Below are 25,978 nucleotides of genomic sequence, written 5' to 3'. Positions count from 1 at the left end.
AATACAAGAGACAATATATATACACGATTCAACTAAGGATCAGTCTTTTGAGTTTGGACCCGATGTTTGCAGCTGTCAGAGTAAAACACTGATGTGAACAGATCAGATCCTTCACATCAATCAGTCACATTTAACAATTTAGACTCATGCAATAGTTTATGTTTGCGTTATCATGTTTTATAAGATAATTCCATCACTGTCACGATCACTTGGAGCCTGTGGGCTTGTCTTGGCACATCCAAATCCCCTCTTATATAAAAAGGGATTTAAATAAAGGACTATTTGCTTTGACCTGTTGTGTTACCATTCAACAACTGTGTCCAGTGTCTGATTCTTTTGTGTATTATACATGGTTATGTGAAGCATCATATCTGTACATATTGTGTCCAAGGTGCAGTGTAGCCTACTTGCATATATTTTGTATTTGGAGCCGAAACCAATACTTTACAAGTGTAGTTCCCATCCTCTTCAACGTGTGATCCCTTCAAATGGATGAACAGTTCAAACACGATTTTGTATTTTTCCTCTGCTGCGCCTTTAATTGGAGCAAAACATCTGTAAACATCTGTGACACAAATAGAACAATTCTAAAAATAATAAACATAATTTTGTGAAACTGAAATATACACTTTACTGTCTTACCTCTTTAATCATCTTGTGATTATTGAGATTTATCTCCGGGCACTGTCAAAGCATCCTGACCCTGTCAATCAAGCAATTATATATCACATAGCAATAACATATTTGAGTTATTTAACTTTCACTTTTTTTAATCATGCCATTTTCTCTTTTTTATTCTTATTTGAATAAGTAACCTTTATTTTGAGTCGTCTGATTGAGACCAAGATTTTGCAGAGAGAACTCAAGATAAGTTCAAATATTATGAGAAATCCAAATAATTTGTCAACAAAGTTAAAAAGATGAAATCAGTGTGTTGAGCTGCAGGTGTGTGTGTGTGCGTGTGTGTCAGCGTGCACATTCAGCTGCATGTGCATTATAACAATCATCCACACGTCCACCACCATCCCTCCTGAGCCAGTGAGCGAGATGAGCGTGGACCTGGTGCAGGCCTGCAGACTGGAGGATCCCACCGCCCTAATCTCGCGAGATCTCCTCCTCTCGGCTGCCTGCGATGCTGTTGCTGTGGGTTTGATTGACAGGAAACATGTCGGTGTGGTGGGAGCGAACCGGGATGCTGCTGCTGCCACGGGAGACAGGGACCTGCATCCAGTCCTCTCATCAGCACCAGTGAAACCCACCGGGCTCTTCACGTCCGCTTATGATGCGCTGATCAGCTTTTTCTATTTTTATTTTTTAATTATTATTATTATTATTATTATTACCACCACCATCCTTATTTCTACCGTCCATTCGCAGGGGGAACCCGATGGATGCTCTTAGGAACCCGCTCCGCATCTACCCCACCTTGCGCTCGGTGTAGGAGGCAGAGGCACCTGGATGAAACAGCAGGAACTACGAGGACTGTTGTTGCAATGGAGTCGAGTCTCTCTCGGCTCAAAGCTCGTCTGTAAACCCACAACATCTCGTTTCATGGCGTTCTGCAGGTCGCTCTGCTCCGTGGGCTCCTCCACGTCTCTCTCCTGAATTCCCGTTCTGTTATTTCTCTTATTTCTTTTATTTGATTTTTTTTTTCTTCTGTTCCGTTATTATTTGAAGTGCAGAAGAAAAAAAAAAGAAGTGTGGGGGGGATATAACGACCACTGCTCGACCCAAACTATGAACGAGGAGATGACAAAAAGCGAGGAGCAGCATCTGAGTTTGCAGAAAGCCTTGCAGCAGTGCGAGTTGGTGCAGAACATGATAGACATAAGCATTTCCAGTTTGGAGGGTTTACGGACCAAATGTGCCACATCCAACGACTTGACTCAGAAGGAGATACGCACGCTGGAGGTAAGCACGGCTGGTGATGGCTGAATCTGTGCATCTTCAATGTGAATCGATACAGGGGCTGTCACCGTCTCTTATTTATTTCTAGGCCACTGTGCATGTATTTTGTTTTGCTGCCTTTTCTGCGTAAATACGCACAGATTGAAGCTCCCGGTGCAAATCTATCTGCTCAGTGCGGTGCAATAAATCAGGAGGAGGCTGCAGTGGGGCTGGTGGAGACTTGCGCATTCTGCAGGTGGTGGCGAGAGAAGGTGGCTCTTCTCCATCAGAATAATATGTGAGGCCTGTAGGCTGCTGATGCTGATGCTGCTGCTGCCCGTGTTTACAATCCACCAGCAGCAGCCTGCGCATCCAGGCCGCGCCGCCGTTACGCAAGTCGAGCAGATCAGTGAGATTGGAACCAAATGTCATTATCCGAGTAATTGGCCGGCGGGTGTCTTCCCCTAAAAAAAAAAAAATGTTACGTTACGTAATGTCCATCGCATCCAAGTATGATGTTGTGTTTGAGTGTGGCCCCTCCAACCTGCAGCCCCCCCCCCCCCCCCCCCCGCTCTCTCTCTACTAATACACTGAATAAAACGCCATAAAGTGCGATAAGGTTTCTGGAAACTCAGCCACCGAGCACCGGGGACCCAGAGGAGCGTGAAGGGCCAGGCCCAGTGTGTCGGTGATGACCCCAGGAGATAGAAACAAACATTGTTAAGTGAGATAAGGTCGCAATAAACTCACCGCTGAGTGTCTGTGTGCACACTGTGAAGCCCCAGAGGGAATATCACTGAGATATTACATAAAAAACACAGCACAGAAGAGAAGTCACACTGATCCCAAACCCCCCGACAGGAATATGAGGATGCAGAATTAAATAAGATATAAACATATAGTAATACACCCGGTGATGTGTCTGCTCAGAGGAGGTGTTACACAGACTGGGGACAGGAAGAGGAGACAGCCAATAAACCAATCTGCTGAAATCATGTGGATTTAATCCATTGTAATGAGATATGGATCATATTTTAGATGAATTATAGAGATATTCTTCAGTTTGGGCTCTTTTTGAATGAGTCCCTCAGCTTTTCTTGAAATAAAAATACATTATTTGATTAATAATCCACATGTACCAAAGCTATGTGCTCCGTGGCAAAGGGATTGAGGTTGAAGGAGGTCAGGAAGCTGTTGTAACTTTTATTCTGGCTGCATGAAGGCTGATACCCTGACTTTCCTTTGGGAGAACACAGGAGCATAAATATTATTTCTCTTGTGCCACGGTTCCAAAGGGCAGAGTTGTGTTGATGTGGACATTCGAAGTTCCAGGAAGTTATCATCCTTTTAAAAGTGATGTAAATGTGACAAGTCTGAACATGTGCAGCCCGGGTGTTTGCCTATTTGTTTAAGTAGCTTTGCATTGTTTTAAACTATCTTCACTATTATAGAGTGATGTTCTGAGCATGAGCCGTGATGTGACACACATTCTTCCAGACTGCAGAGGGCAGTGATGCAAGAGAGAAACTGTTTCCCTTCAGAGAGAAGAAGATATGTGTTTCTACCTGTTGAATTGAATTCAGGGAATATGATGCTTAAGGGATATTGTAGTTGTGGTTGTACATGAATAGTAGTGAAGTAGTGTGTATAAGTACTGCTGTGCTTTACAAAGTGCAAATAATTCAGTTTCCATTGATTTACACTGGCTTTTTGTTTGGTGTACTCATATGTATGAAACTAGAAGTGGTTAAACAACATTATGACACAGTAAAGCATATCGACCATTTCCGGTTAAAACAAGTGTTATTTCAAGTTTCATTAGGTTCATTTCATATATTTTTTTACCACATCTCAAACAAGTGACAGCAAATCAGACACTAGTCGAAACTGGGCTGTTGATGAATATACTGTAAGTCAGATACTGAGTTTATTTAGATTCTGCTTTTCATTACATTGATTGATTAGTTGCTTTAATGTCTGTTTGCTGTTGTTTGATGCTCGGTTGCACACAACAGCTTGTTTGTCTGAAAACAGATGCATGTTGCAAATAAAGTTTCTTTCATATATCAGTCATGATAAATATTAAAATATTAATTACTATGATTTCAAATCAGGGTCAAAGTTCAGATCTCTAGTGCCTCCTATGGTCCAGATTTACAGAGGCTGGGAGAGCTCAACGCACAGCAAATCAGGAAAACACATGCAAGCCAAAAAAACGCCAATGGAAGTTTCCAGGGGACCCAAAAGAGGGATGCACCAGGCTTTAGTCAATGCTTTATGAAGTTATAGAGGTCTGCTACTCGTGTTTCTGTATTTGCTTGTGTTGTAACTTATTTACAGTGCATGTGGCTTTGAATTGATAAATATGTTTTCTTAATTTGCTATTTTTCCAAATAGTGAGGTTCCAGGACAACGTAAGTCCCAGCTCAGGTTCCTTTGGTAGTTGGTCACTCTCACTTATTCTATTTATAAATGCATATAAATCTGATAACTCTGATAAGATTTGTTGCGAATGACCTGAAGCTCTTATTGAAGCCATAACAGTGAGAGATTTACAAAACAAATTGATGTATCTCTATGTTTAACCATTCTGTACCAACTTTCAAAATTATTTTCAATAAGCTAATAGTTTTACTGTATATGCAACAGTTTACAGTGCTGAAAATATGATAATTGATAATTGGAAAGGTATTTTTAATTTTTTTCCACTAGACAAAATGATTCCAACATGAATTCCGGTCAGAGTGAGATATTTTGAAAGTCATGTTCTGTTGTGGGCAGCATTTCCTCTCTTGTGTTAAATTTAGGCTCCAATCTCTGAAACACATTTTTATCAATAACTGGGAAAAATAGAAATATGTCTCGTGCTTCTGCAGAAGTTTAGGATGGATGGAACCGTGCTTATCAGTTTATCTGATTGTGTTTATAAATTAACATGTGAAAGAAATGCTGATCGGAAAAGAAACGTGTTTTACAAGTGAGAACAAAGAGAAACGCTCTCCACAGCTAATTCACATGTGCAAAAAAAAAGAAATTCTCCTGAGAACCGTCTTATCTTGTTAAAACCCTCCGAGCCTTCCAGGGCGACTCTTCTTATTGCCTCGGCGACAAATGAGTCGTCCACCAGGGGTTTTGATCAGGATCACAATGACGTCAGCCGTACGCAAAGCCTCCCTCGTTAACCTGTCCTGATCTGTATCGGGCGCGCTGTCGATGGGAGATTCCTCCACGACACGGACGCTTCTCCATCTCTATTATTAACTCAAAGGACCCAGATTGTGCCTCAGACAGAATCTGTTGGAGGCGCGGAGCACTGACCCTCTTTTAGCCAACAGCTTCACCCAGAATAGCAGCCCATATCATTACCTGGATGTCGTGTCAATGCTGGTTTCCATTAATATGATTATGCATCGTTGCTGGTATCCCTGGGAGACGCTGGAATGATCAACGCACATGGTGAATGATCTGTTGTTTTCAGGCCTGTACACACACACACACACACACACACACACACACACACACACACACACACACACATACACACACACACACACACACACACACACAGGAACCTGACGTGCAAACCCTGTTATGTATTTCATGTGAAACAAAATAATGGCAAGTGTTGTTTTTCCTTTATATTCAAGTATATGAAACGGGTAAAGGCTTTGCAGTGTTTATTCATTAGATGTGGAACAAATGTATTTTTCTACTCATAGTCAGGAAATCAAAGGATGTGAAGAGTAGCTTGTTATGTTTGATGAGAATTAGGCTGTAGATGATAATGTGGCTTTAAGTCAGACGTCACCCAATCGTAGCTAACGAGAGAAATTCAAACCTTACCTTATTTTCAGATAGACGCGTACAACGAGAATAATAGTTGCGTTTGTATCCACCTGACACATAAAACTCCTACGTAAGCACCCGAATGGCATCTATTATTAGAAAGATATTGATTATTAGATATTGATCTGTGTGTGTTGTGTGTTTAGTTTGTGTGATTAAAAGTGTAGTTTGATAAATAACCCTGCTGATGTCATCAGGGTCTGACAGACAACACGACAGGGAGGTGTAGGCTGCTTTGATTTTGAAGATTCCTCTTTTAAAAAGTATATTCAGCTTTTGGGAAATTGACTACTAAATCTTGAAACTACCATTTTAATACGTCTACTATAATATTACTATAGCATCAAGTGCTTTCAGTGAAGATCCAGCTTAGTACACAAATAATGCATTTACACATGCAATGTACCTGCTAGTTCTTACATATAAATCATTTTCTCTAATGTTTCATGTATTTTGAATTACTTGAGTATGTTACAGCTTTGTATAGTTAATCCGAATACTATACGTGCGCACTAGCAGCCAATGATTTGATGTTTTAAAGTATGAAATTAAACTCAGAAGCTGTGTCTTCCTTTGATTAAAGACCATCACTCTCTTGGTTAAAGCTTGTTTGATAGTGCTGGACATTTTTCTAATGCAGGAAAGTGCAGGGCTCCAGTTTAACTGATTACAAAAGCTGGTGTAGAAGTCCTAGTTTGTTACACTGAGTGTTCATCAGTTTATCTGGATTATCCGTGAGTGTAGCACTTGTGAAGGGGTCAGTTTGGCTCATGTCTCAAATGGGACTAGCACCATATGCTCCACTTCAGCAATCTGCTTAAAGGACCACTCCAACATTTTAGGAAGTATGCATGGTTCTGTGGTGTTAACATAGGTTTTACTGAGTCTATAAGAGGAACATTGAATGGTTTTCCTCATCATAAAAAGATGCTTTAAAGCTCCTACAAGCCTGTCCGCTAGTTTAATGTAGAGGTGGTATCAGAAATCTGGTGTTAGAAGGAGACAGGACTTATAAACCCAGAAAACCACGGGTATACAGAAAGTAATGAAAATCACGTGATCTTTGCATCAGAGTTAACACATCACTTCGCCTGAATAATGCAGAGGATTTGTTGCTGTTGTAAATGTGTATGTGCAGAAAACCTCCCGTTGTGTTATGCATGTGTGAAAGGAAACTACTTGTAAACTCTGCAGCATATTCTCCCAATTTCACCCACAGGTCATGTCTGAAAAGGACTTTAGTTCGTCTGCTTCAATAAAACCATATGAACCCCTCACCGCCGTTAGTAGTATTTATGTTTTCCTTTTCTTACCTTCTGTCGCTGCTGCAGTCACAGATGTGGTAGAAACAGGGATCATCTCCAGCTTGTGTCATGCTCTTGTTAGCCTGTTAGCTCCGGCAGCTTCTGCTTGCACACCTGGTCCACAGCCCGGTGTGTTCGGCCCCTTCTAGTTTTCACCACAGCTTAAGGATGAATTAACTATTTACACCTCGAAGTTGTTTCCACGACAAGTTTCTGTTCTTTTTTTGTCTCTGTCGTACGTATGAAACCGTTCTACGTGCCTATAAAGGCCTCAAACCACATGAGATTGAATCAAGCAACTCTTTTTCAACCTGCGTCCCCTCATACCACGACTGTAGAAATATACCAGTATGATAACCAGTTTACCAGTATGTTAAAAGCTTGTGTGCAAAGTTGTTGTTATACTCTTGATTTAACTTCAGATTTTGTGATATTTTACCTTTTCTTCTTGAAACCCAATTAAAATTGCCCAGTTGTTCAGATTTAAATTCACCTCTTTTCATTTGACTTCTGGACGTGTGTGTGTGCTATGAATCGTGGCTGTGTGGGAGCTGTCCGGTGCTGAAAGATGTTTTTGTCATTTCCTTGTGGTCACCATTGGTTTGTTGAATATTCTTTGACCCAATTCAGTTTGAAACGATCAATATCGAACGTGCGATATGTGCTGTTATAGGGAAAACAAGTACGTCCTTTTAAAGTAACTCTGAAAAGGACGATTTTCTTAGACCCCCCCCCCCCGTCATGAGCAAGTTCCCACTGCACAGACTCTGTTAGAACACTAATAATTAATATGTGGATATAAGTATTTTCAGTTGCATCATCTGCAGTTTGTTAATATTAATATGAGAGACTACTATTAAGTAATAAACTGAATATACAGTAGTTTATGATGAAGTTGACTTTTACTCAAGTAGAAAAGTGATTTTGTTTGTTGTTACTTCGTAAAGAATGTTAGGGCTCTATTATGTTTTCTTCATTTCAAACGTTTGTGTTTTGCTTTGAATTTGTCGTTCTATGGTTTAGTTAATCCCGGATGCCTTTTTGTCTTTTCCCTGGATTAGATAAGACACATTATCCTCCAGTTACTGTGTATTATGTGGATAGAAACTGAAATATATATATATATATATCATTTTCACTTATGGTTCTAGTTGTGAAGTTTACTGCTATGAATATGTATTTTTGGTTTTGTTGTGTGATCAGATAGTTTTGTGGAGGTGAAACATTCATGTCTGAACAGCAGAAAGCTACATGAATTCCAAAATGACACAAACAAAGATGCACGTTGCTGTTGTAAAAAGTATATGATGATAAATAATAGGTAATAATGACATAATAATGATTGAGCTGGTTTGTATAAGCACAGGTTCAGTGACGGGTCAGAGCTCCTCCTCCTCTGAGGGGAACTTCAATTAGCGACACGTCTTTAATAACAAGGACATAAAGATGTATTTAATAGAGTGTCTTCATAAAATGGATTTCAGAGTTTGTCATATAATGAAAAGCCAGAAAATAAAAGCATGATAAACTGCAGAAATGTGAATGTATTCAACAGATAGTAGAGACTGGGGCATTTTGTCACGTTGTTCATATCTTCACCTCCAGAGGGCGATACTGAAAGGTGATTAATAGATTGGTGCATCAGCTTGATCCGATGTTATTTCCTGTCTAGGAAAAGAAAAGTTGAGGCCTCAGCACCAACTCTGCCTTTCTAGGCTCAAACACTAACCCAGCCCGTCCAGGCCAGTGTACTAACCCAGGCCAGACTACAGATCCAGGCCAGAGCACTTACCTCCCTTCCTGGCCCCAGCACCATCCCAGCCCTTCGAGACCTGCACTGGGTGACCACTTGGCAACGTGTCACATGTGCAGAGGCACCATGTAAATGACCATAAGTCTGTACTAAAATAAGATATGAAAATTAAATGAATACAAAATATTTGCTTGAGACAATTGGGTGTAACAATCCCAAGATACATGAGAGAGTTTGAACTCTCTCCCGTCGTCGTCGTCTCTTTTACTTCATTTCTTTGGTTCAGCCTGAAATATCTTTTTTTTTTCCACTCCTGTTGCCGCTCACCACGTTATCTGAGGACACGTCTGTGACCTTTGTGGTTCAAACACACTTTGAACATGTGAATCACTGTCAAATGTTGCATCACATCAGGTACAAAGTAAAACAATGAGTTCAGAGCTATGGTCAGTTACTGGTTTGTTTTCTCCACATGTGTTTGTCTTAACAGAATACGAGAAATAAAAAAGCTGATGCATGTGTCCACTTCTCTCTGCGAACACACCCTGTTCCAGTTTCCCAGTGTAACCACAGCTTTCAGCCACTAACCACTGGAACGCCCCCAGTGGAGCAAACAGGCGTTAAGTGATCTCAGTGGTGGAGGTTGAGGTGGAGGAGAAGTTCCCTGCATCGATTAATCAGCTCGTACTGGGATTTCAGTGACTATGCAATAACCGGTGAACAAACTGCTGCTTGATACTGGATGTCAGGGATTTTAAAGATGTTTGGACAATCAGCAGAAAATTATGGGATAATAGAGATTAATGCTGAACTGATGTGAAACTTCAGATGTTCCTGCAAAACTAAGATCGAGGCTTCTCTGCTTTATTCTTTCCCTGACACGATTAAATTATTATATTAGTACAACATGTTTTTATTTTTGAGTTTGCATGATCAGAAATACAGAACATGTTCATTCTTTAGGTCCAATACACAAGGTCACGCAGTTTTATTTATAAAGCACACATTTCATACAAAGGGGCAGATTCAAGGTGCTGCACTAGTGACATTGGAAACGACATAGACAGAAAATCAAAAGTCTCATAATAATACAAATAAAAGTGAGGTTAAAAAATTAAAAAGGATGTTAAAAAGTGAGGTTAAAAAAATAAGTAAAAGTAATTAAATTGTAGAAATATAGATAGAAATATGTAAAACAACTAAATGATGGTATGATGATATCATTTTGTAAAATAGTTAATCTGAATAAAGTCAAGCTGGATTTAAAAGCTACAATGGCTGATGCATTAGGAGGAGTTTGTTGTTCAGAGTCGGGATAAATGCTAAAACATTTTATGATATAATGGACAAAACCAAGCAGTTATTAGAACTATTTGACTATTTTTTATTTCCACCCATGTTAGATCTGGATTCATTTTCAGCAAACAGGCTTTGAATCTTTGCAGAGATGATGAACTCTGCAGAAACGAAATCCAACACTTAACAAGTGAAATATCTCTATATGTTTAAATCCTCTGGTGGTTGTGGTTTCTTCTCTCTCCTCTCAGGGGAAGTTGGTGAAGTACTTCAGTCGCCAGTTGTCGTGTAAGTGCAAAGTGGCCTTAGAGGAGCGCAGTGCGGAGCTGGAGGACTTCCCTCGCCTCTGCCACTGGTTCCGCATCGTCAACTTGAGGAAGGAGGTCACGCAGGTGAGATTTCAAACTACCACCCTTTTTTTTATGTATACGTCCGATATATTACGAAAAGTGATGCACAAAGTTTTCGTGTGAATTCCTACGCAAATGTGCAGCTGTTCTCATCATGGGCTCGTAGGAAATAATATGAGAGGTACCTCTCGTACACAAATTCTATCGCGTTGTTAAATCCATGTAATCGTGAGGCTGGGGACACGTGACCTATGCGCCATATATCTGATTCTCTATGGGAAATTAAATGTTGCGGGTAAAGATTATATCCTGGACTATATCTGTCCTGGAGTTTTAATTTTACCAATTTTACCAATCACATTATTAAATGTCTCCCTCTGCCCATCCACAACAGACACACGTCATATAGGTAAAAAGAGAGAGGGGGGGGCTACGTATTTTCCACATAGGCTTGAGGGGAGAATACGTAATTTACCCTCGACACCCGACATTGAACGGAGCAAACAGCGGAGAAGTTGAATGACATTTAATTAATAATTGGAGTGGAGAAGTACAGTGAGTTGTATGATCCTCAGCACATGTTTTATAAAGACAACACTTAAAAAGACACATGTTGGGACGGGGTTGCAGTTAATGTTGGAGCAACTAGTAAGTATATGCTTGAAAAAAATGATTAAATGCCGTTTTTACTATAGGCTGATAACAGCGAAAGTATGTGATATTCTTACATGTGAACCCGGCGTTATGATCTTTTTTCTTTGTCATCCCTTTAGTGTTACTTGGTAAATAGGGAGTTAGTGGCAGAATGAATGAAAATCTGGTTTTCTTTGGTTAAAACAAATTAACTGAACCAGGATTTTAGTTCTTAAACATTATTATTGCTCTGGTGTTATAAACAGCATGTCCTCTATGAGGCCGGTCGAATGGGTCACAGATGATATTTAAGCATTTGAATAGTGTATATACCTTTATATATAAAGTCTATCTTATATGCACCACATTAAGTGTAATCACTGAATTAGAATACTGAATACTGTCACCTTTTGTTGCTGATAGAGGGCAAAGTGAGACATCTTTCAGTTCATCTTATACTTAAAATGTAATGTTTGATATACTTCTAAAAATGTGTCTATCTGTGTGTGTGTGTGTGTGTGTGTGTGTGTGTGTGTGTGTGTGTGTGTGTGTGTGTGTGTGTGTGTGTGTGTGTGTGTGTGTGTGTGTGTGTCTGTGTGTGTGTGCTGCAGGAGATGAGCCCAGGCGATGTGACCCTGGAGGGTTTGCTGGACATGAGTGAGGAGCAGGTGTGTGAGCTGCTGCAGAAGTTTGGTGCCAACGAAGAAGAGTGTGCCCGACTCAACGCCTCCCTCTCCTGCCTCGGAAAGGCCCACCAGCTCGGTGAGGGACACACACACACACACACACACACACACACACACACACACACACACACACACACACACACACGGATGAGCTCATTGATTTATAATAACGTTAATCTTATTATATTAAGTCATGTGTGTTACTTTGTGTTTTTTGCTAGATTTTCCACTTTCCAGGCTGATAGTTTATTTCAATAACCTTTTTTTAAGATAGATTATAAATATAATATAAATATATTAACTAAAAATGTTCTATGGTGCATTCAAAGACTTTCTGCTGTTTCAGACTTGAGAACTTGCTGCTGGACAGAAACTTATTATTGTCATCGATTGATTTTTCTTTTTGAAATTATTCAGTAGATTGTTGAGAGAAAAAGAGGAAACTGAAAAGATGAATGCATCTTAAACCTTTACACCAGTATGTTTATGTTACTTTGAGGAAATAACACAGTGAGTTTCATCACTTAACACAAATCATTGTGTTTGTGTTTGAACTGAACGGCATAAAATCCGACGGCTGTGTTGAAAGTAGGAAAATCAGACAGGTTAACAAAGATGTAAACTTTTTACAGTTTGTAATAAAACTGCCAGATCTGGATATTTATAATAATGTGGTACTGATGTGACAGAAGATAAAATATTTAGATGTTAAGTTGAATGCTTCTCATTCCTCAGATGAATTAAACAGAATGTCAGATTGTTTATGTTCAGATTGATGTGTTTGTGACAGTGATACTGAAATCTACTATAATCCATAATCCAGACTTTATTTATAGACAATAAAAACATGACACAACAATTCACAGCTTAAAACATCAAAATTTAAGAAGCGTTGTGAAGTAGTTTAGTTATTTTTATCTCACCTATCAAAAGGTTGTGCACATTTCTATCCAGCAGGTGGAGCTGTTCAACCACAGTTGTTCAGTCTCTGTCTTTATCTTGAATAAAACTGGAAATCAAAGTTCATCACAACAACACAGCAACACCACAACTCTTCTCAGGAATAAAACTTTATTCCTGAGAAAGAAGCATTTTTTAAATAAGATCTAAGTTTATTCATACTTCCTCTTTTTTTGTTGCTTGAGATTTAGAACATTTCATTTCATTTCCTATGTACCACGGTTCCCCACCAGGTGGCGGTAGAGACCGTAAAATGTTCTCAGTGGCTCAGATTGCTGCTTTTGCAGTGATACACAGGAACCAGAAGGGGGCAGTAGAGCCTAACTACAACTGCGTCGAGGGGTTTAGTAACAACCTTTTGTAAAAAAAAACTGTTTGATAACACACACACACACACACACACACACACACACACACACACACACACACACACACACACACACACACACACACTAACAGATGTTCTTTGAAACAGACGGATCTTCTGAATTATTGAGCAAATTAACTTGATGAATAGTTTTTTCTTCCGTGAGCCTTCAATAAAACAGAGATTTACTTAATGAGTGTTTTTTTTATTAGAGGAGCTTTTACTCAGAATTTTGTATTTTATAACATTTTCTTTTAATGTGAAAAAGAACTCAAGTCAAACGTCTTATACAAACAGTCAGGACACAACCAGTGAGTCTGCAGCTGCTCAGCTCCACAGCTCTTCTGCTGCTCTAATGGTCCCAGCACTCGTTTGTCTGAAGGTGTGTGGGACACACTTCACTCTTATCTTTCTGCACCAGTGGTCGGACTGGAGATGGAGGTGGATATTGTCCAGAAAGAGACACAGACAGGCGCCCCCCCCCCCCGTCAGAATGACAGTTCGTTCTTGACCCCTCTAAAGAATGAAACCCCCTCAGTGTCCACACCTCGCCTTGCTGCTCGCGCTCAGTTGTCATGGAGACGTCTCCATTGTCATCACTGTGCAGAACTTTGATAACTGGAATCGAGATGTAACCAGTGTCTCTGTAGGTGGACATCCTCCCTCATTCATCTTTCATAGGATTGTTTTTCAAAAATCAAATTTAAGTAATTTTAAGTAACATACCACCATCATGGTAGCTTTTTATGGATGAATACTTGAACCTAGATCTTTGAAAAGCTTGTTTTTCTTAGAGGGCAACCTGACGTGTAACTAATGCAAAGGTTTGTGTTTGTGCTGCATAATAATTCAAACAGATTATTACAGATCTAGAACAAAATTTTCCTAGATTTCCCTGAGAATAATTGAGAACACATTTTAGTTAGTTTAGTGTCAAGTATTCTAGCATTTTCATATATTACCCAAAGAAACACACATTAGAAAACAACATTGATAGAAATCGAGAATCTAAAATACTTACCATGTATAATAGTCGATAGTAAATAATAGTGCGCATATTTTCTGCGCATATATTCTCGGCTTCCAAGCCGACTCTGACCCACAATGCCACAGTCCCTCCATCTCATATTAATTCTGGTCATGGGACCCAGTTACCTTTCTTATCAAAATAAACCAAACCAAGAAATCAAACCAAAACCACTTTAATTTACCTTTATTTACCTCTTTAACAGGTTATTAATCACATTTGAATCACTTTCTAACGACAGAAACAAACATTTAAATGAAACTAGTTAAATAGATAAGCTGGTCTTTAAACAGATAGAAGTTATGATCCCCTCCTACAACCAAACTTCCAGCATCGGTCTCTGAAGGTTTGTGTTTGCCTCACTGTCAACCTCTCCTCCTTCCTCCTTGTTCATCATCCCCTCCTCTGCCTCTCTTCTTCTTCGCCCGTCGCCTCCACCGACTCTCCCATCATCTCCCCCCCCTCGCTCTCTCCAGCTCTCCGAACGCAGGCTCTGGCCACACAGAAGACACTAATGGGTTCTCCAACAGGGTGGGGGGAGGGGGACTGGAGAGTGTGAATGCGCGACAGCAACATCGCCGCCACTCACGCAGCGCACAGAGCGTGGAGAGGTGCACTCAGCCCGGAGAGAGACACGGGGTGTGCGGCCGCACTCTTCATCTTCTCATGGAGTCGGAGAGGGAGACGAGTTGTGTGGCTCAGAAACTCTGCCACATTTACACATCTGTGTGTCGGAGAGTTGGTTTGTCAGCATATATGCAAGAGAAGAAGTGCACGAGCAATTTAAACACTTATTTTTCTCCTAAAAATCTGGAGGTTGTTGCAAAAGTGCAGATAGAGTCGAGCGGCCTGAGTGAAAGCAGAATGCAGGATTTGCAGATTTATCCACATGCTCTTTGAAAGAAAATCTGTTGCTCCAGTTTATGAGTCATCAGGAATTAATGCTTAAAACTGGCAGACAAGGACATTTGCATACGTTACCGTCCCCTGCATCGCACAACCGGAGAAACACAACGAGGGAATGTATGTGTCGCTCTGTGCTGCTGCTGTAATAGTGGAGGAAGGAAACTAATGCAAGTTAATAGAATTTTTTTCACGACAGGCTCTTGGGATTGCAGTCCGCCAGTTGCAATGAGGATGAGTCATACAATTCGGAGGCAGCCGGTCGGTTCTTTGTGCCGCAATATACACACATTACCCAGCCTGCCCCTCTTGACAACTACACAAACACACACACACACAACATTTTCATACAGACAATATCTTTAATACAAGTTATTTTGTTGATCAGGCTAATAGCGACGCGTAGCACGACAGGTTGCCACGCTACCTCTCCGCTGTGATCTCTGACAGTCGAAGTCCCCGTGCCTGAGACAGATCCACACGCAGATACAAACACCTAATTGGCTTCAGATGCCATCAGCGAGAAAAGGAAAACCAAGAAACGCCGCAGGGGAAAGGGAAAGAATATGCGAGCGAGGGAAATTGGAGAAGGAGAGGAAGGAGGACGCTGAATAACATGAGAAAGAGGCGGCGGCGACAGGAGGTGAAGCAGAAACATGGTCACGCCGAGAAGAAAGGAGCAGATGCAACAGGGAAGGAAAGACACCAGAAGAAGCATTGACCGAACCCCCGACCCCCGTCTTCCTGAGCACCTGTGGGTGGTCCTCATTGGCTGTTAGCCAATTAGCAGCGTCTAACTTTGTGTCCCACTGACTCACACTGCAAGGATGTCCACAGGCCCAGTCCTCAGAAGAGTGGAGATTAGAAAGGGGGGGGGGGCAGTGCGTGTAGTGAACGCAGCGTTGCCCTTTTCCACCAAATCCTGTTTACAGTGGCAGTGAGATACTGTCCCAGTGGCATTTCACTGCCGTTTAGCCCCAAGAAGCGACACATCCATCCAGAGGTAATTACTCCAATTATGAGGCTGATTATCTGCCTCATATTCTCAAAGCCGTGCTAATAGCGTGCGTGTCAGTCCCAAGTGCGTCAGGTGCGTTGTTCGGTTCATCAGCTGATGTGGAGATGGGAAGAAGTGTTTCTGAAGTTATGCACATGTCAAATATATGGATATCTTGGTCTATGAGGATTTGTTACAGGAAAAGTTTGATATTTGGGGGAAAACAGGATATTTATTCCCACAGTACATGATCACACACTGTTCCCCTCCAAATCTTTAGACCTGCTTTGGTCATGTGTGCTTTTCTCACTGGTTAAAAGAAAGCTGGGTAATTTATAGAAAAAGTTGATATAACATATTTCAAATACCTTCAGGATTCAGCATCGATTCAATCATCTCACAATTGATTAAATGTTTGTTGTCAATCAATTTCTTTAACTATTTAAAGACCTAATCTGTAACAATTATTCATGAAAATTTCTAAAAACAATTTGACTTATGTTGGAATATATTTTTGCACGTTTGATAAAAGCTGCAAACTCAAAACTGACCTGTGATCACCTCAGTTTACTTTTATCTCAGTTTTGTTCTCCACCAGCTCCTGAAGGAAACTCCTGGCTCTGCAGCAGCTAAATGCTTCATGTGTCTTTCTGATGTTAGTTGCTGTGCTGGAATCCTACAGTTGCTTTTAAAGCCTCTTCACAGAAAGTAGCTTCCTGTTCTGTCTGGAAACGATGTTGAAGAGCATCGTGAGATTGAAGCGAAACAAAGCCAAGCTGCAGAGTTGCAGAATAACAAAAGCGGTTAGCTGAGAAAAAGCCTGTCATCCCCAAGAAGTCGTGATAGATTACAAGACTCAGAGTATTTTGTGTTTTGTATCAAAGCTCTAAAAACTAAAAAGTAACTTTTAAGAACTCACTCTCCAACAAGAGAAAGTCACAGATCTCAAAGGATCAATGTTCAGTCTGGGTTCTTCTTCCAGTCTCTTTCCTGACTCCTCTGCTTATTGAGAGGATGTGAAATGAGAAATTCAAAATTCAAGTCCTGGTTCTGTTGCTGAAGCAGTTGCTAAGATACTGGTGCGCTTGATGAATGGACTCATTACTTGAAGCAACAGTTTCATAAGTGTGACTTGGGTTCATTGCTTCTCTCGCTGAGAAAGTTCATTTCGGCATCAGCTTGATAAACACTGTCAGAAGCTCCTTCTTGGCAGAATATAAATACAAATAAGAGGGAAACTCATCATTTATATCAAAGGTGATTGGTTGACATTTTCAAACATCATCCAGTGAGATTGTCACCGGGAGATCTGCTCAGAACGAGATCTGCTTTCTGTGACCTCAGCCTCACTGATATGAAATCAGGAGGAGTCGATTCTTTTTAGGGGTTTTCACACCGACATTGTTTGGTCTGCACCTTCAGACCTGAAGTCAGAAAAAAAAAATACCACAGTCCAGTTCACTGGATTGAAATGTAATTCGACTCGGACCAAAAGAGGGGATTTCTGTCCGGATCGAACTGAACCACGGTTTTGGTTTGTTTGCTCTGAAAAACTTTTTGGGATAGTTTGGACTTTTCAGACCAATTGCAGCAAGTTAACACAACATTAAACAGTAGCAGAAGATAAGGAGCTGGCAGGATCGCTGCAGTCTTCACCTCTGAGGATATTTCGAGCATTTAAACTGGTGTTGAGTACCGCAGCTGAACCAGGTCACTTGTTTTCTCCACTCAAACAGAAAGACTACCTTTTCAAACTGTTTCATATGATGGCCAATTGATAACAAGCTGACATCAGAGGGAGCAGCTCCCTCACCTCACTGTCCAATTAGTGCGTTTACCCAGATGTCTGGTTTCCATCTCTGCCGATCTGAGATGGAGCCGATTAATACCTTTGACATTGGACTCTGCAGCAGAGAGTGAATTCTGAGTTCTGAGTTCCTGGGGTTTTAATGGGTTTTCGACCAGAGGAAGACATGAACCTTGGTCGAGCTGAAGTTGAGTCTTGCTGAGTGGCCTGTGGTTTTATTCCTGCTAATAAAGGAGGCTCGATCCGGCGTCCTCCTCGTCCTCTCCCTCATCTGGGGATGAGCACTCTCTCAGAGCCCACTCGTCCATTCTGCATCTTGAAACTGCTTCTGAAGGGGTTGTTAGGGTGGAGATGTCAGCCTCTTAACGCGGGTTCAGGGACAAGTGTGTGTGTGTGTGTGTGTGTGTGTGTGTGTGTGTGTGTGGTTGTCAGGCAGTGTCACCGAGGGCAGAGTGGCAGTGACAGCGTGACTGGAAACACCCCACTGTCTAATATCCATGGGTGTGGAAAGGCAGCTGTCTAATATCCATTGATATTCATGTGACTTCAGGAACATCAATCACCGTTAAAAATGACAGGTGTTGTCATCAATGGCAGCTCTTCAACTCTAAGCCCCGAAGTTTCACATTTCACAGAAACAAACTGAAGGAGAAAAGAGCCGGGCGTCACATCGGGCTGAAACCAGCTGGTTTCCATGACAAATAATAACCTGCTTCACTTATTAGAAAGCTTCAGCTGCAGAGCACAATATGAGTAGTGATGAAATTCAATATCATGGAATGTTTTGTTTGCTAAAAGTTTGACGTTTCACAATATCAGTAACCTCTATTTTCAAAACTGTTGAAAGACCGATCCACTGATTCAACACTTAAACATTGTTGGATTCATCAAATTACAATCGATGCTTTAGAACCGGACATGGTTTATTTTTATTCCCTGTTTTTTGGGCCCCTAGGTTTTAAACATGTACGTTATTTTCCGTTTGGTTGAGTTGAAGCCTCATACATTTTAAACAGTGAAAGTTTTAGTCTTTTGTCACTTGTACTCGCTATTAACATCTTTGAAAAAGAGTGAAGCACCAACAAGTGTAACGACACTGGTTGACCTGAGAAGGATCCAGGTGTTGGAGCTTATAACGTCCGATTCATTTTTTTCAGAATTTGAAGTGACCAACACAAATCTGAAACAGCTCATTTAATGTGTTATTAGTCCAGATCACAATCCAACATGAGCTTTAATGTAAAAAAGCCTGCACTCCTGATACCAGATACTGTTTTAAAAAAGAAATGTAAGAACCCTGAGTCAGGACGAAGGAAAAATATTTAAAAACAGAAAATGAGCCTCTTGTATATTTGGTCCCTGGTGTCTCCGCAGCGTCTCCTCCCACAACCCGTCATTCCTCGTGGCCTCTTCATAACATTACCTAATGGGAAAGGCTGCAGGCTTTTGGTTTCCCATCAAGTTTTTCCACTTCCTCCGGGACCTTTTTTATAAGAGATATTTTTCTCCTGGTTCATTTGATCTCGCTGGTGTTGATATTATGTTTGAAGTTGATGTTTTCAGATGCTCGTACGTCCTTAGAGACAACGTCAGTAGTGACACAAACAAAAAAAATGGTGCAGGGTTGTTGACAGAGATTTAAATTCACATTTAGTTCGAGACTGTCGGGTCGATCTTACGCCGACTCAGTCATGCATGAGATATTTCACCCGGGATCGATTCCAGCAGCATGTTTTGTAACTGCAGATAGAAAGAAAAGAAGAACACTGTGGGCTATCTCAGCTGTGTCTCCACCAGGTCAATAAACACATTGTTTTTGTTTCTTTCCTCAAGAACAACTTGAGGAGGATAAATTGCACAGTAATGGAGGTAAAGTATTGTCATCTGAGCTCGAGAAAACACTCATCCTGGCTGCTCACCCTCACGTTTCTCGCCTCTTGCTGCTCTTTCCTTCTCATTCAGCAGAAAGTTGAGTTTGGGTGGATGTCGGCTCGTGTTATGACTCATGCAGCTTCGCCCTGTTCGCTTCCATCTCTCCGTCTCTGTTTCTTTTGCTCCATCAATTCATGCTTCTTCGGCATATTTGAACACCGCTGCACCACTAATATGTTCCCATAAGATAACAGCAGAGTTAATTATTCATTACCCCAATTGAACGCATTTGCCGGTCCTACCTGTCTCCGCCTGCTGCCAGGATTACTCTTACTGCTCCCATCAAGAAGCGAGCCAGTTAATGGATGTTTTAGTATTAAGAGCATGTCAAGAAGCAATTTAATTTAACTGGAAACACGATACTACACACAGACGCTCAACCACATTATCAAAAAACATGTTTTCTCACTCAGCACAAGTGCTATCTACACATTCAGACAGGTCTGCGTTTTAATTGCCCAGGTTTCTCCCGAGTGCTCTCACAGTCATGGCTGATATATTATATTAAATTCAACAGCAGCCTCTTCTTTGACACTTTCAACAGTTTTCAGAGAGAGTCACTCGTCAGGAGAAAGTAGTTCCGATGAGTAGCTCTCAGGATTTGAGTGACCAGGAGATTGTTACCTATTCAAATGTCATGTTTGAAAGGCGACAAGGAACATTGGGACCTGTCCGAGTTTGAAGACTCCTTCAAATGTGTTCTTACACCCCCGAGCTCGGAGTCTCCCAGGAATCATTGCACTTCAGGGACTCACTGTTTTTAAAATAAAAAACAACTTTTAGGAGTTTTTAATCAACCAAAGAACCTTCTCGTTGGGAGGTCTGGTGCTAGGCAATTTAGTTTGAGAGGATGTGGCCCCTGAATTGAGACACAACCTAATCTCTAAGTGCAATGATCAGTCGTAATAAGGCTGAACTAACTCCTCAGTAGAAAGTAGTTCCACTGGGTAGGTTTTTGGATTTAAGTGACCGGGACGTTGTTTCTGGAAATGTTAAAAAGTCATTTTCAGAAAAGCAGCAAGGAACATAAACAAGTCTTAGAGAGCAACGACTCAAAACCTGGGCAAACAAAACCAAAAATCATTCGCATGGTTCAATACTTCTACAGATAAGTGAGAAAATATGTTCTCTCATATTGTGAACCTCTTGGTATTCATTTTAAAACACTGGCAGTGGTTATATTGACTTTAACCGAGCGCTTGTTCTTGACTCCTCCCACAGGGAGCCAGGCGAAGCTGGACTGGTCCATCCAGTGGCCCACCTCTGAATCGGGCAAGGAAAACACTCCGGTGTGCCAGCCCGAGGTCAGTCAGTGGATCCGCTTCCAGCTGTCCCAAAGCCCCCAGGTCCAGTCCAAGTACAACCAGCACATGTGCCACAGCCCCCAGGCCCTGGCCCCCCCCTTGTACGTCGACCGGCTCACCGTTGACAGCTCCGCCACCGGGCTCTACCCGTCCCTGGACTTCGGTCAACGCTCCCTGCCCCCGTCCCCCCGCCAGAGGCATTTTGGCCACACCCCTCCTCGGACTCCCCTGGTCATCAACACCATGACCCCACCGGGCACGCCTCCCATGCGGCGGAGGAACAAAGTGAAAGCTCCGGGGACGCCGCCTCCGCCCAGCCGCAAACTCATCCACCTGCTGCCGGGCTTCACCGCACTGCACCGCAGCAAATCCCACGAGTTCCAGCTGGGCAACCGTGTGGAGGACACGCAGACACCAAAGTAAGTGGCGGCCATTTTGGAGCTTTGTGTGTTCACGTCATGACACAAACCAGGTTGAGATGTAAACACAACATGTCGCCCTCGCTCTTCAATTGATTGACAGGAAGAGAAACTAAACAACAACAGAATTCTCAGTAATTACTGTTTTTCTGAGGTTTGTTTACATGTGTGAGCTTTGTAAACAAAATCATTCATTTAACTTAGTCCTCTACGCAAATTCATTATGTAGGTTAATTAAGCTCTGGTTTGTATTTTTAATTTCAATGAATCACATAATTGATTGCAAATGAGGCCTTTAATGTTTGTGTGTCTAATTGAGTTGTGAGTTGAAGATCAGATCCCTCCAGTCGCTAAAGCAATTTGCCAAAATGCACACAGACATTTCTTTCCTGTTTACTTAACAAACATAAATGTGCATTGTTTACCTCTTTCAAATAACTATTCTGATGAATAAATCTCAGTAAATAGTGATATAGAAGTACTCTGACACTAAACAAAACTTGTAATACTGCAACAATAGATAAGCGATAAAGTATAAATATGTCAAAAACTAGAGTAGCTACAATTCAGAAAAATAGCTAAATTACTTTATCGTATTATTAGATTGTTGTTATTCTTGATATGTAAGTACAAGAGCATTTTATTTATTTATTCAGGGTTGTTTAAACTTTAATGTCTTTTGCATTTCATAAAATCTTAAATCCTTTAAAGTGACCAATAATCCCAGCTGTAAACTATATATATGGAGGAATAAGGTATAATATTTACTAGAGATGAGCCGGATACTCGGCTGAAACGAGTATCCGGTACGGATAAAGCACTTTTGCCGAGTACGATTATAATACGAGTAATCGGAGTCATTATCTGTGCTTGGACTGAATGAAAATCCTCACACAGCGTCACAGCGCTCCTCCCCTTCACACACGGCTCTGCTCACTCACTCACAGAACAGCTCTCTGTCTCTCAGTCACTCAGGTTCACTGCGCATCGGGACTGTTCCATAGGCTCAGTCAAGGAAGCAGAAATGATTCGTTCATTTCCCGACTGGGTCTTCGGGTACGAGTCTTTGGAAAATTTTTCACGAGACCTGCATTGGCTCAGTAGAGGAGCGCTGGAGATGCGAGGGACGTTCACTGTCTCCCGGAGAAGTGAACGCTCTGTGTTTTTAGTATGGAAAGACGTGAATTGTATTTGTTCAGGGGTCATGGTGACTGGTTTTGTTGTTTTCACTTTACATTTACACTTACTTTACAGTAAAGTAAACCTCTATTAAATACAGTACAACATGACAGTTTGTATGGTTTGAAATTGTCATTTATTATCACACTGGCATTTAATTATCACGGCAAACAATTACACTGCCCTAAACTTTAAGTGTTAATGTAAGGTGAAAATAGCAAGGCCAGTCTGTGTGACTTGTGAACGAATGTGGGGACACAGAGTGTTCGTTTCTCCGGGAGACAGTGAACGTCCCTCGCATCTCACTCACACAGACACACACAGACACACACACACACACACACACACACACACACACACACACACACACACACACACACACAAACACACAACCACACACACACACCCACACACACACACACACATTTAAAAAAAATAAAAAATAAAAAAATCATAAAAAAATTTCAAAGTTAAAAAAGAAAGTTATGTTGAACCAGCCCACTTCCGGGTTAAATCACACCCACTTCCTGGTTAGGCCCCGCCCACTCCGAGTACGGATACGGATACGGATAATTCATATGGTTAACAGAAACAGATACAGATAATGCTGTACTCACTCATCCCTAATATTTACCTCTGGATTGTATAGGAGTAGAAATGTAAAGTAGCATTAAATGGAAATACACAAGTAGAGTAGAAATACCTCAAAATTGCACTTAAGTACAACATGTACTTGTTGCTCCTGGGTAAAACGAGACTCCTCATTGGTTTGAGCTAAAACACAATGTGTATGGATGACAGGATGATCAGTAGGTGCACAAATACAAAGTGTGAGATACAACTGGATAGAAAGTCTTAAGAGCTTTAGTTTTTCTAATCATGTCCTGTGTTGTTCTTCAGGGCTACATGCTTCTTATTGCACAAATTTGTTTTACTGTCAATACTATCTTGTTTATAAAGTTTCTTAGAGACAGTATTCCGAGTTAGCGCTGGTCACTCAATTCCAGCAATGACCTGCCTGCAGCGAGCGTCCAGAGACTTCCTCTCTTTCCTCCTCCCGCACTTACCTTCCATCTGATTCAAGCCGCACAGACACACAGAAAGTTTGGGCTCCACCTTTTCCTCTCTGCAGTTTTACCACAACACAATCTCCCACCGGTGCCCCATCAGATTAATTCCCAGGAGGACATCATTGCCCATAAAGAACCAACAGGCTGTCGGTGGAGATAAGGGGCCGTGGGCTGAGTTCCTGCCCGGCCGGGCCTGTGTCTGGTGCTATGCTGATCGGATTTGGCCACAAACAGGGTCCGGCCCTGGTTGGTAATCAGGAACCAGAGTCTGCCTCAGGAGAGTTGCTCTCATTCTGATAATGCCATTAGATGACAGTGTCCTATCACTGCTACACTTGGTAAGTTAATATTTGGGAGTTGTTCTCTGCCGCTGCCACGGCCATCTGGGTTGTAGTCGGCGTGTGCTCGGCCGCGGACAGGGCTGCTTCCTCATGTGTGTGCAGTGTGAGGAGTGGATCGTGGCTGCGGTGAATCGGCCTAAAACGGCATTAGGGCATTGATTACCGGTCCCTGAGCACTGATAGACTGCAGGCTGCGAGTAGAGCCCCTCTAATCAATGGCCTGTGTGTGTGTGTGTGTGTGTGTGTGTGTGTGTGTGTGTGTGTGTGTGTGTGTGTGTGTGTGTGTGAGTGTGTGTGTGTGTGTGTGTGTGTGTGTGTGTGTGTGTGTGTGTGTGTGTGTGTGTGTGTGTGCCTGGAAACGTTGCGAGTCATCGAGACGGGGCAGAGCTGCCGGCTTCTCTGGTCGCCAAGTGCCTCTCATGATGCATCATAATTGGCTGGAGGACGGTGCTGGCAAGCATCAGGTCGGTGGTTCAGTTCTGGCACGAGGCGCTCGGACTTGTTTGTGTCTGCACGAGGGAATCGGCCTCGTTTGAAAGTTGGCATCTGGTTTTATTCCTTCACGAGACTAAATACCTGAAGTTAAAAGCTTTTGACGTTTCTCTGGTATTACATTTTCTTACACACAGAAAGATTCTGGGTTATTGAGGCTGTTTTTCTGGGTTAGATATAAGGAGTTGTGTTGTTTTTGTGTAATACAGCTGCTGGTTTAGTGGTTGGATCAGTGCTTGTGATGTTTGACCTGACATAAAAAGGTCTTAGGTGAAAGAGCGGGTTGTCCACCAACCAGAGCATCGGTGGTTCGATTCCCCAACTACTTCAGTCCACAAGAGAAAGGGGCAAGACACTAAACTCCAAAATTCTTCTCTAGGATGATATGCGACAGAAAACATGCTGCACGAGGAGCGAATGGAATATTAAACACATTTTATTTGATTAAATTAACTCTGCGTGGGTTTGGTCCAATAGTTTCCCAGCGCTGTGTTTCAAAACTTCCCTGATTGGTTCATTAATTGGGTAATTTTCAGTTTGTTTTTCCTCAGCTTATTTTAGGATGAAAAACAACTTACAAACATTACACCGGATTTCTTTTAACATTTCATACTTTCACCACTTTTCTGTGATTCCCTGCTCCTTCCACACATAATTCCCCCTGTCACCAACCGCAGGATTTTAATCAGCTCGCCGTGCTCCTTCAGGTCCTCGTTTTCTCTCGGTTAATTGCCTGGAGCTGCGGCACGGACACAATAACCGGAGATTAACCTCTGATCCCGAGAGACGTTCTTCTCCATTTATCTTAATGAGATATATCTGGATATTTAATTATCACTGCAACACAAAGAGCTGAATGTGCAGGAATGTAAAATAAAATAGTGACGGAAAAGTGAGGTTTAATTTCAGCTCTGAAAGAAACTATTTATTATATTTTATATTTGTTGTGTCCCAGAAACATTCAACTAGTTTCGATAACTTCAGAAATATTGAAAATATATGAATTTAAGTTAATCGTTTTCTGCTTTGAAGATGAGATGAGTATTAAGTCAACAATATTTAGGTAAATAACAAAATGAAGTAATTATAACTGAAATAATCATAGACAATTGAAGTAAGATTAAAATATGTAAATAACATCAGACAGTAAAACTAAACCTAAACAAAAGTGGCAGGAAGTAGAAATGATGCTCATGATATTGAACATAATGATGAAATAACTGTGATATTTCACATACTACACATGAGGTTCTAATATTTTTGCGCTTCTATTGGTAATACTGTGTAGTTATCCAGTGCATCTTCTCATGTCATAGTCACTACAATGTGTTTTTGGCTTAATACACTCTAAAAGGTATTTATTAAAAATGGCTTTTGTCCCTTAATTGGTCTGTAAGCGCTTAACAGCCTTTCAAAATTATAATA

At 41.4% G+C, this 25,978-nt stretch overlaps 1 protein-coding gene across 2 annotated transcripts in view; it reads left to right on the top strand.

The window, feature by feature from the left end:
* The first annotated feature begins 1,737 nt into the window (after positions 1–1,737).
* Positions 1,738–25,978, top strand: part of ksr2 (kinase suppressor of ras 2) — a 96,142-nt gene continuing 71,901 nt past the window's right edge. The window contains exons 1-5 of one of the 2 annotated variants that reach the window (XM_061071840.1): positions 1,738–1,911; positions 10,338–10,478; positions 11,681–11,831; positions 19,650–19,685; positions 20,970–21,471. In XM_061071840.1, the coding sequence (XP_060927823.1) occupies positions 1,738–1,911; positions 10,338–10,478; positions 11,681–11,831; positions 19,650–19,685; positions 20,970–21,471 (1,004 nt within the window). Of the gene's footprint in view, positions 1,912–10,337; positions 10,479–11,680; positions 11,832–15,652; positions 15,656–19,649; positions 19,686–20,969; positions 21,472–25,978 lie in introns of both variants that reach the window. The other variant, XM_061071841.1, reaches the window with a different exon arrangement.

This window comes from Limanda limanda, chromosome 5 (assembly GCF_963576545.1).
Source record: "Limanda limanda chromosome 5, fLimLim1.1, whole genome shotgun sequence".
Taxonomy (NCBI): domain Eukaryota; kingdom Metazoa; phylum Chordata; class Actinopteri; order Pleuronectiformes; family Pleuronectidae; genus Limanda; species Limanda limanda.
This window is presented reverse-complemented; position numbering and strand designations above follow the sequence as displayed.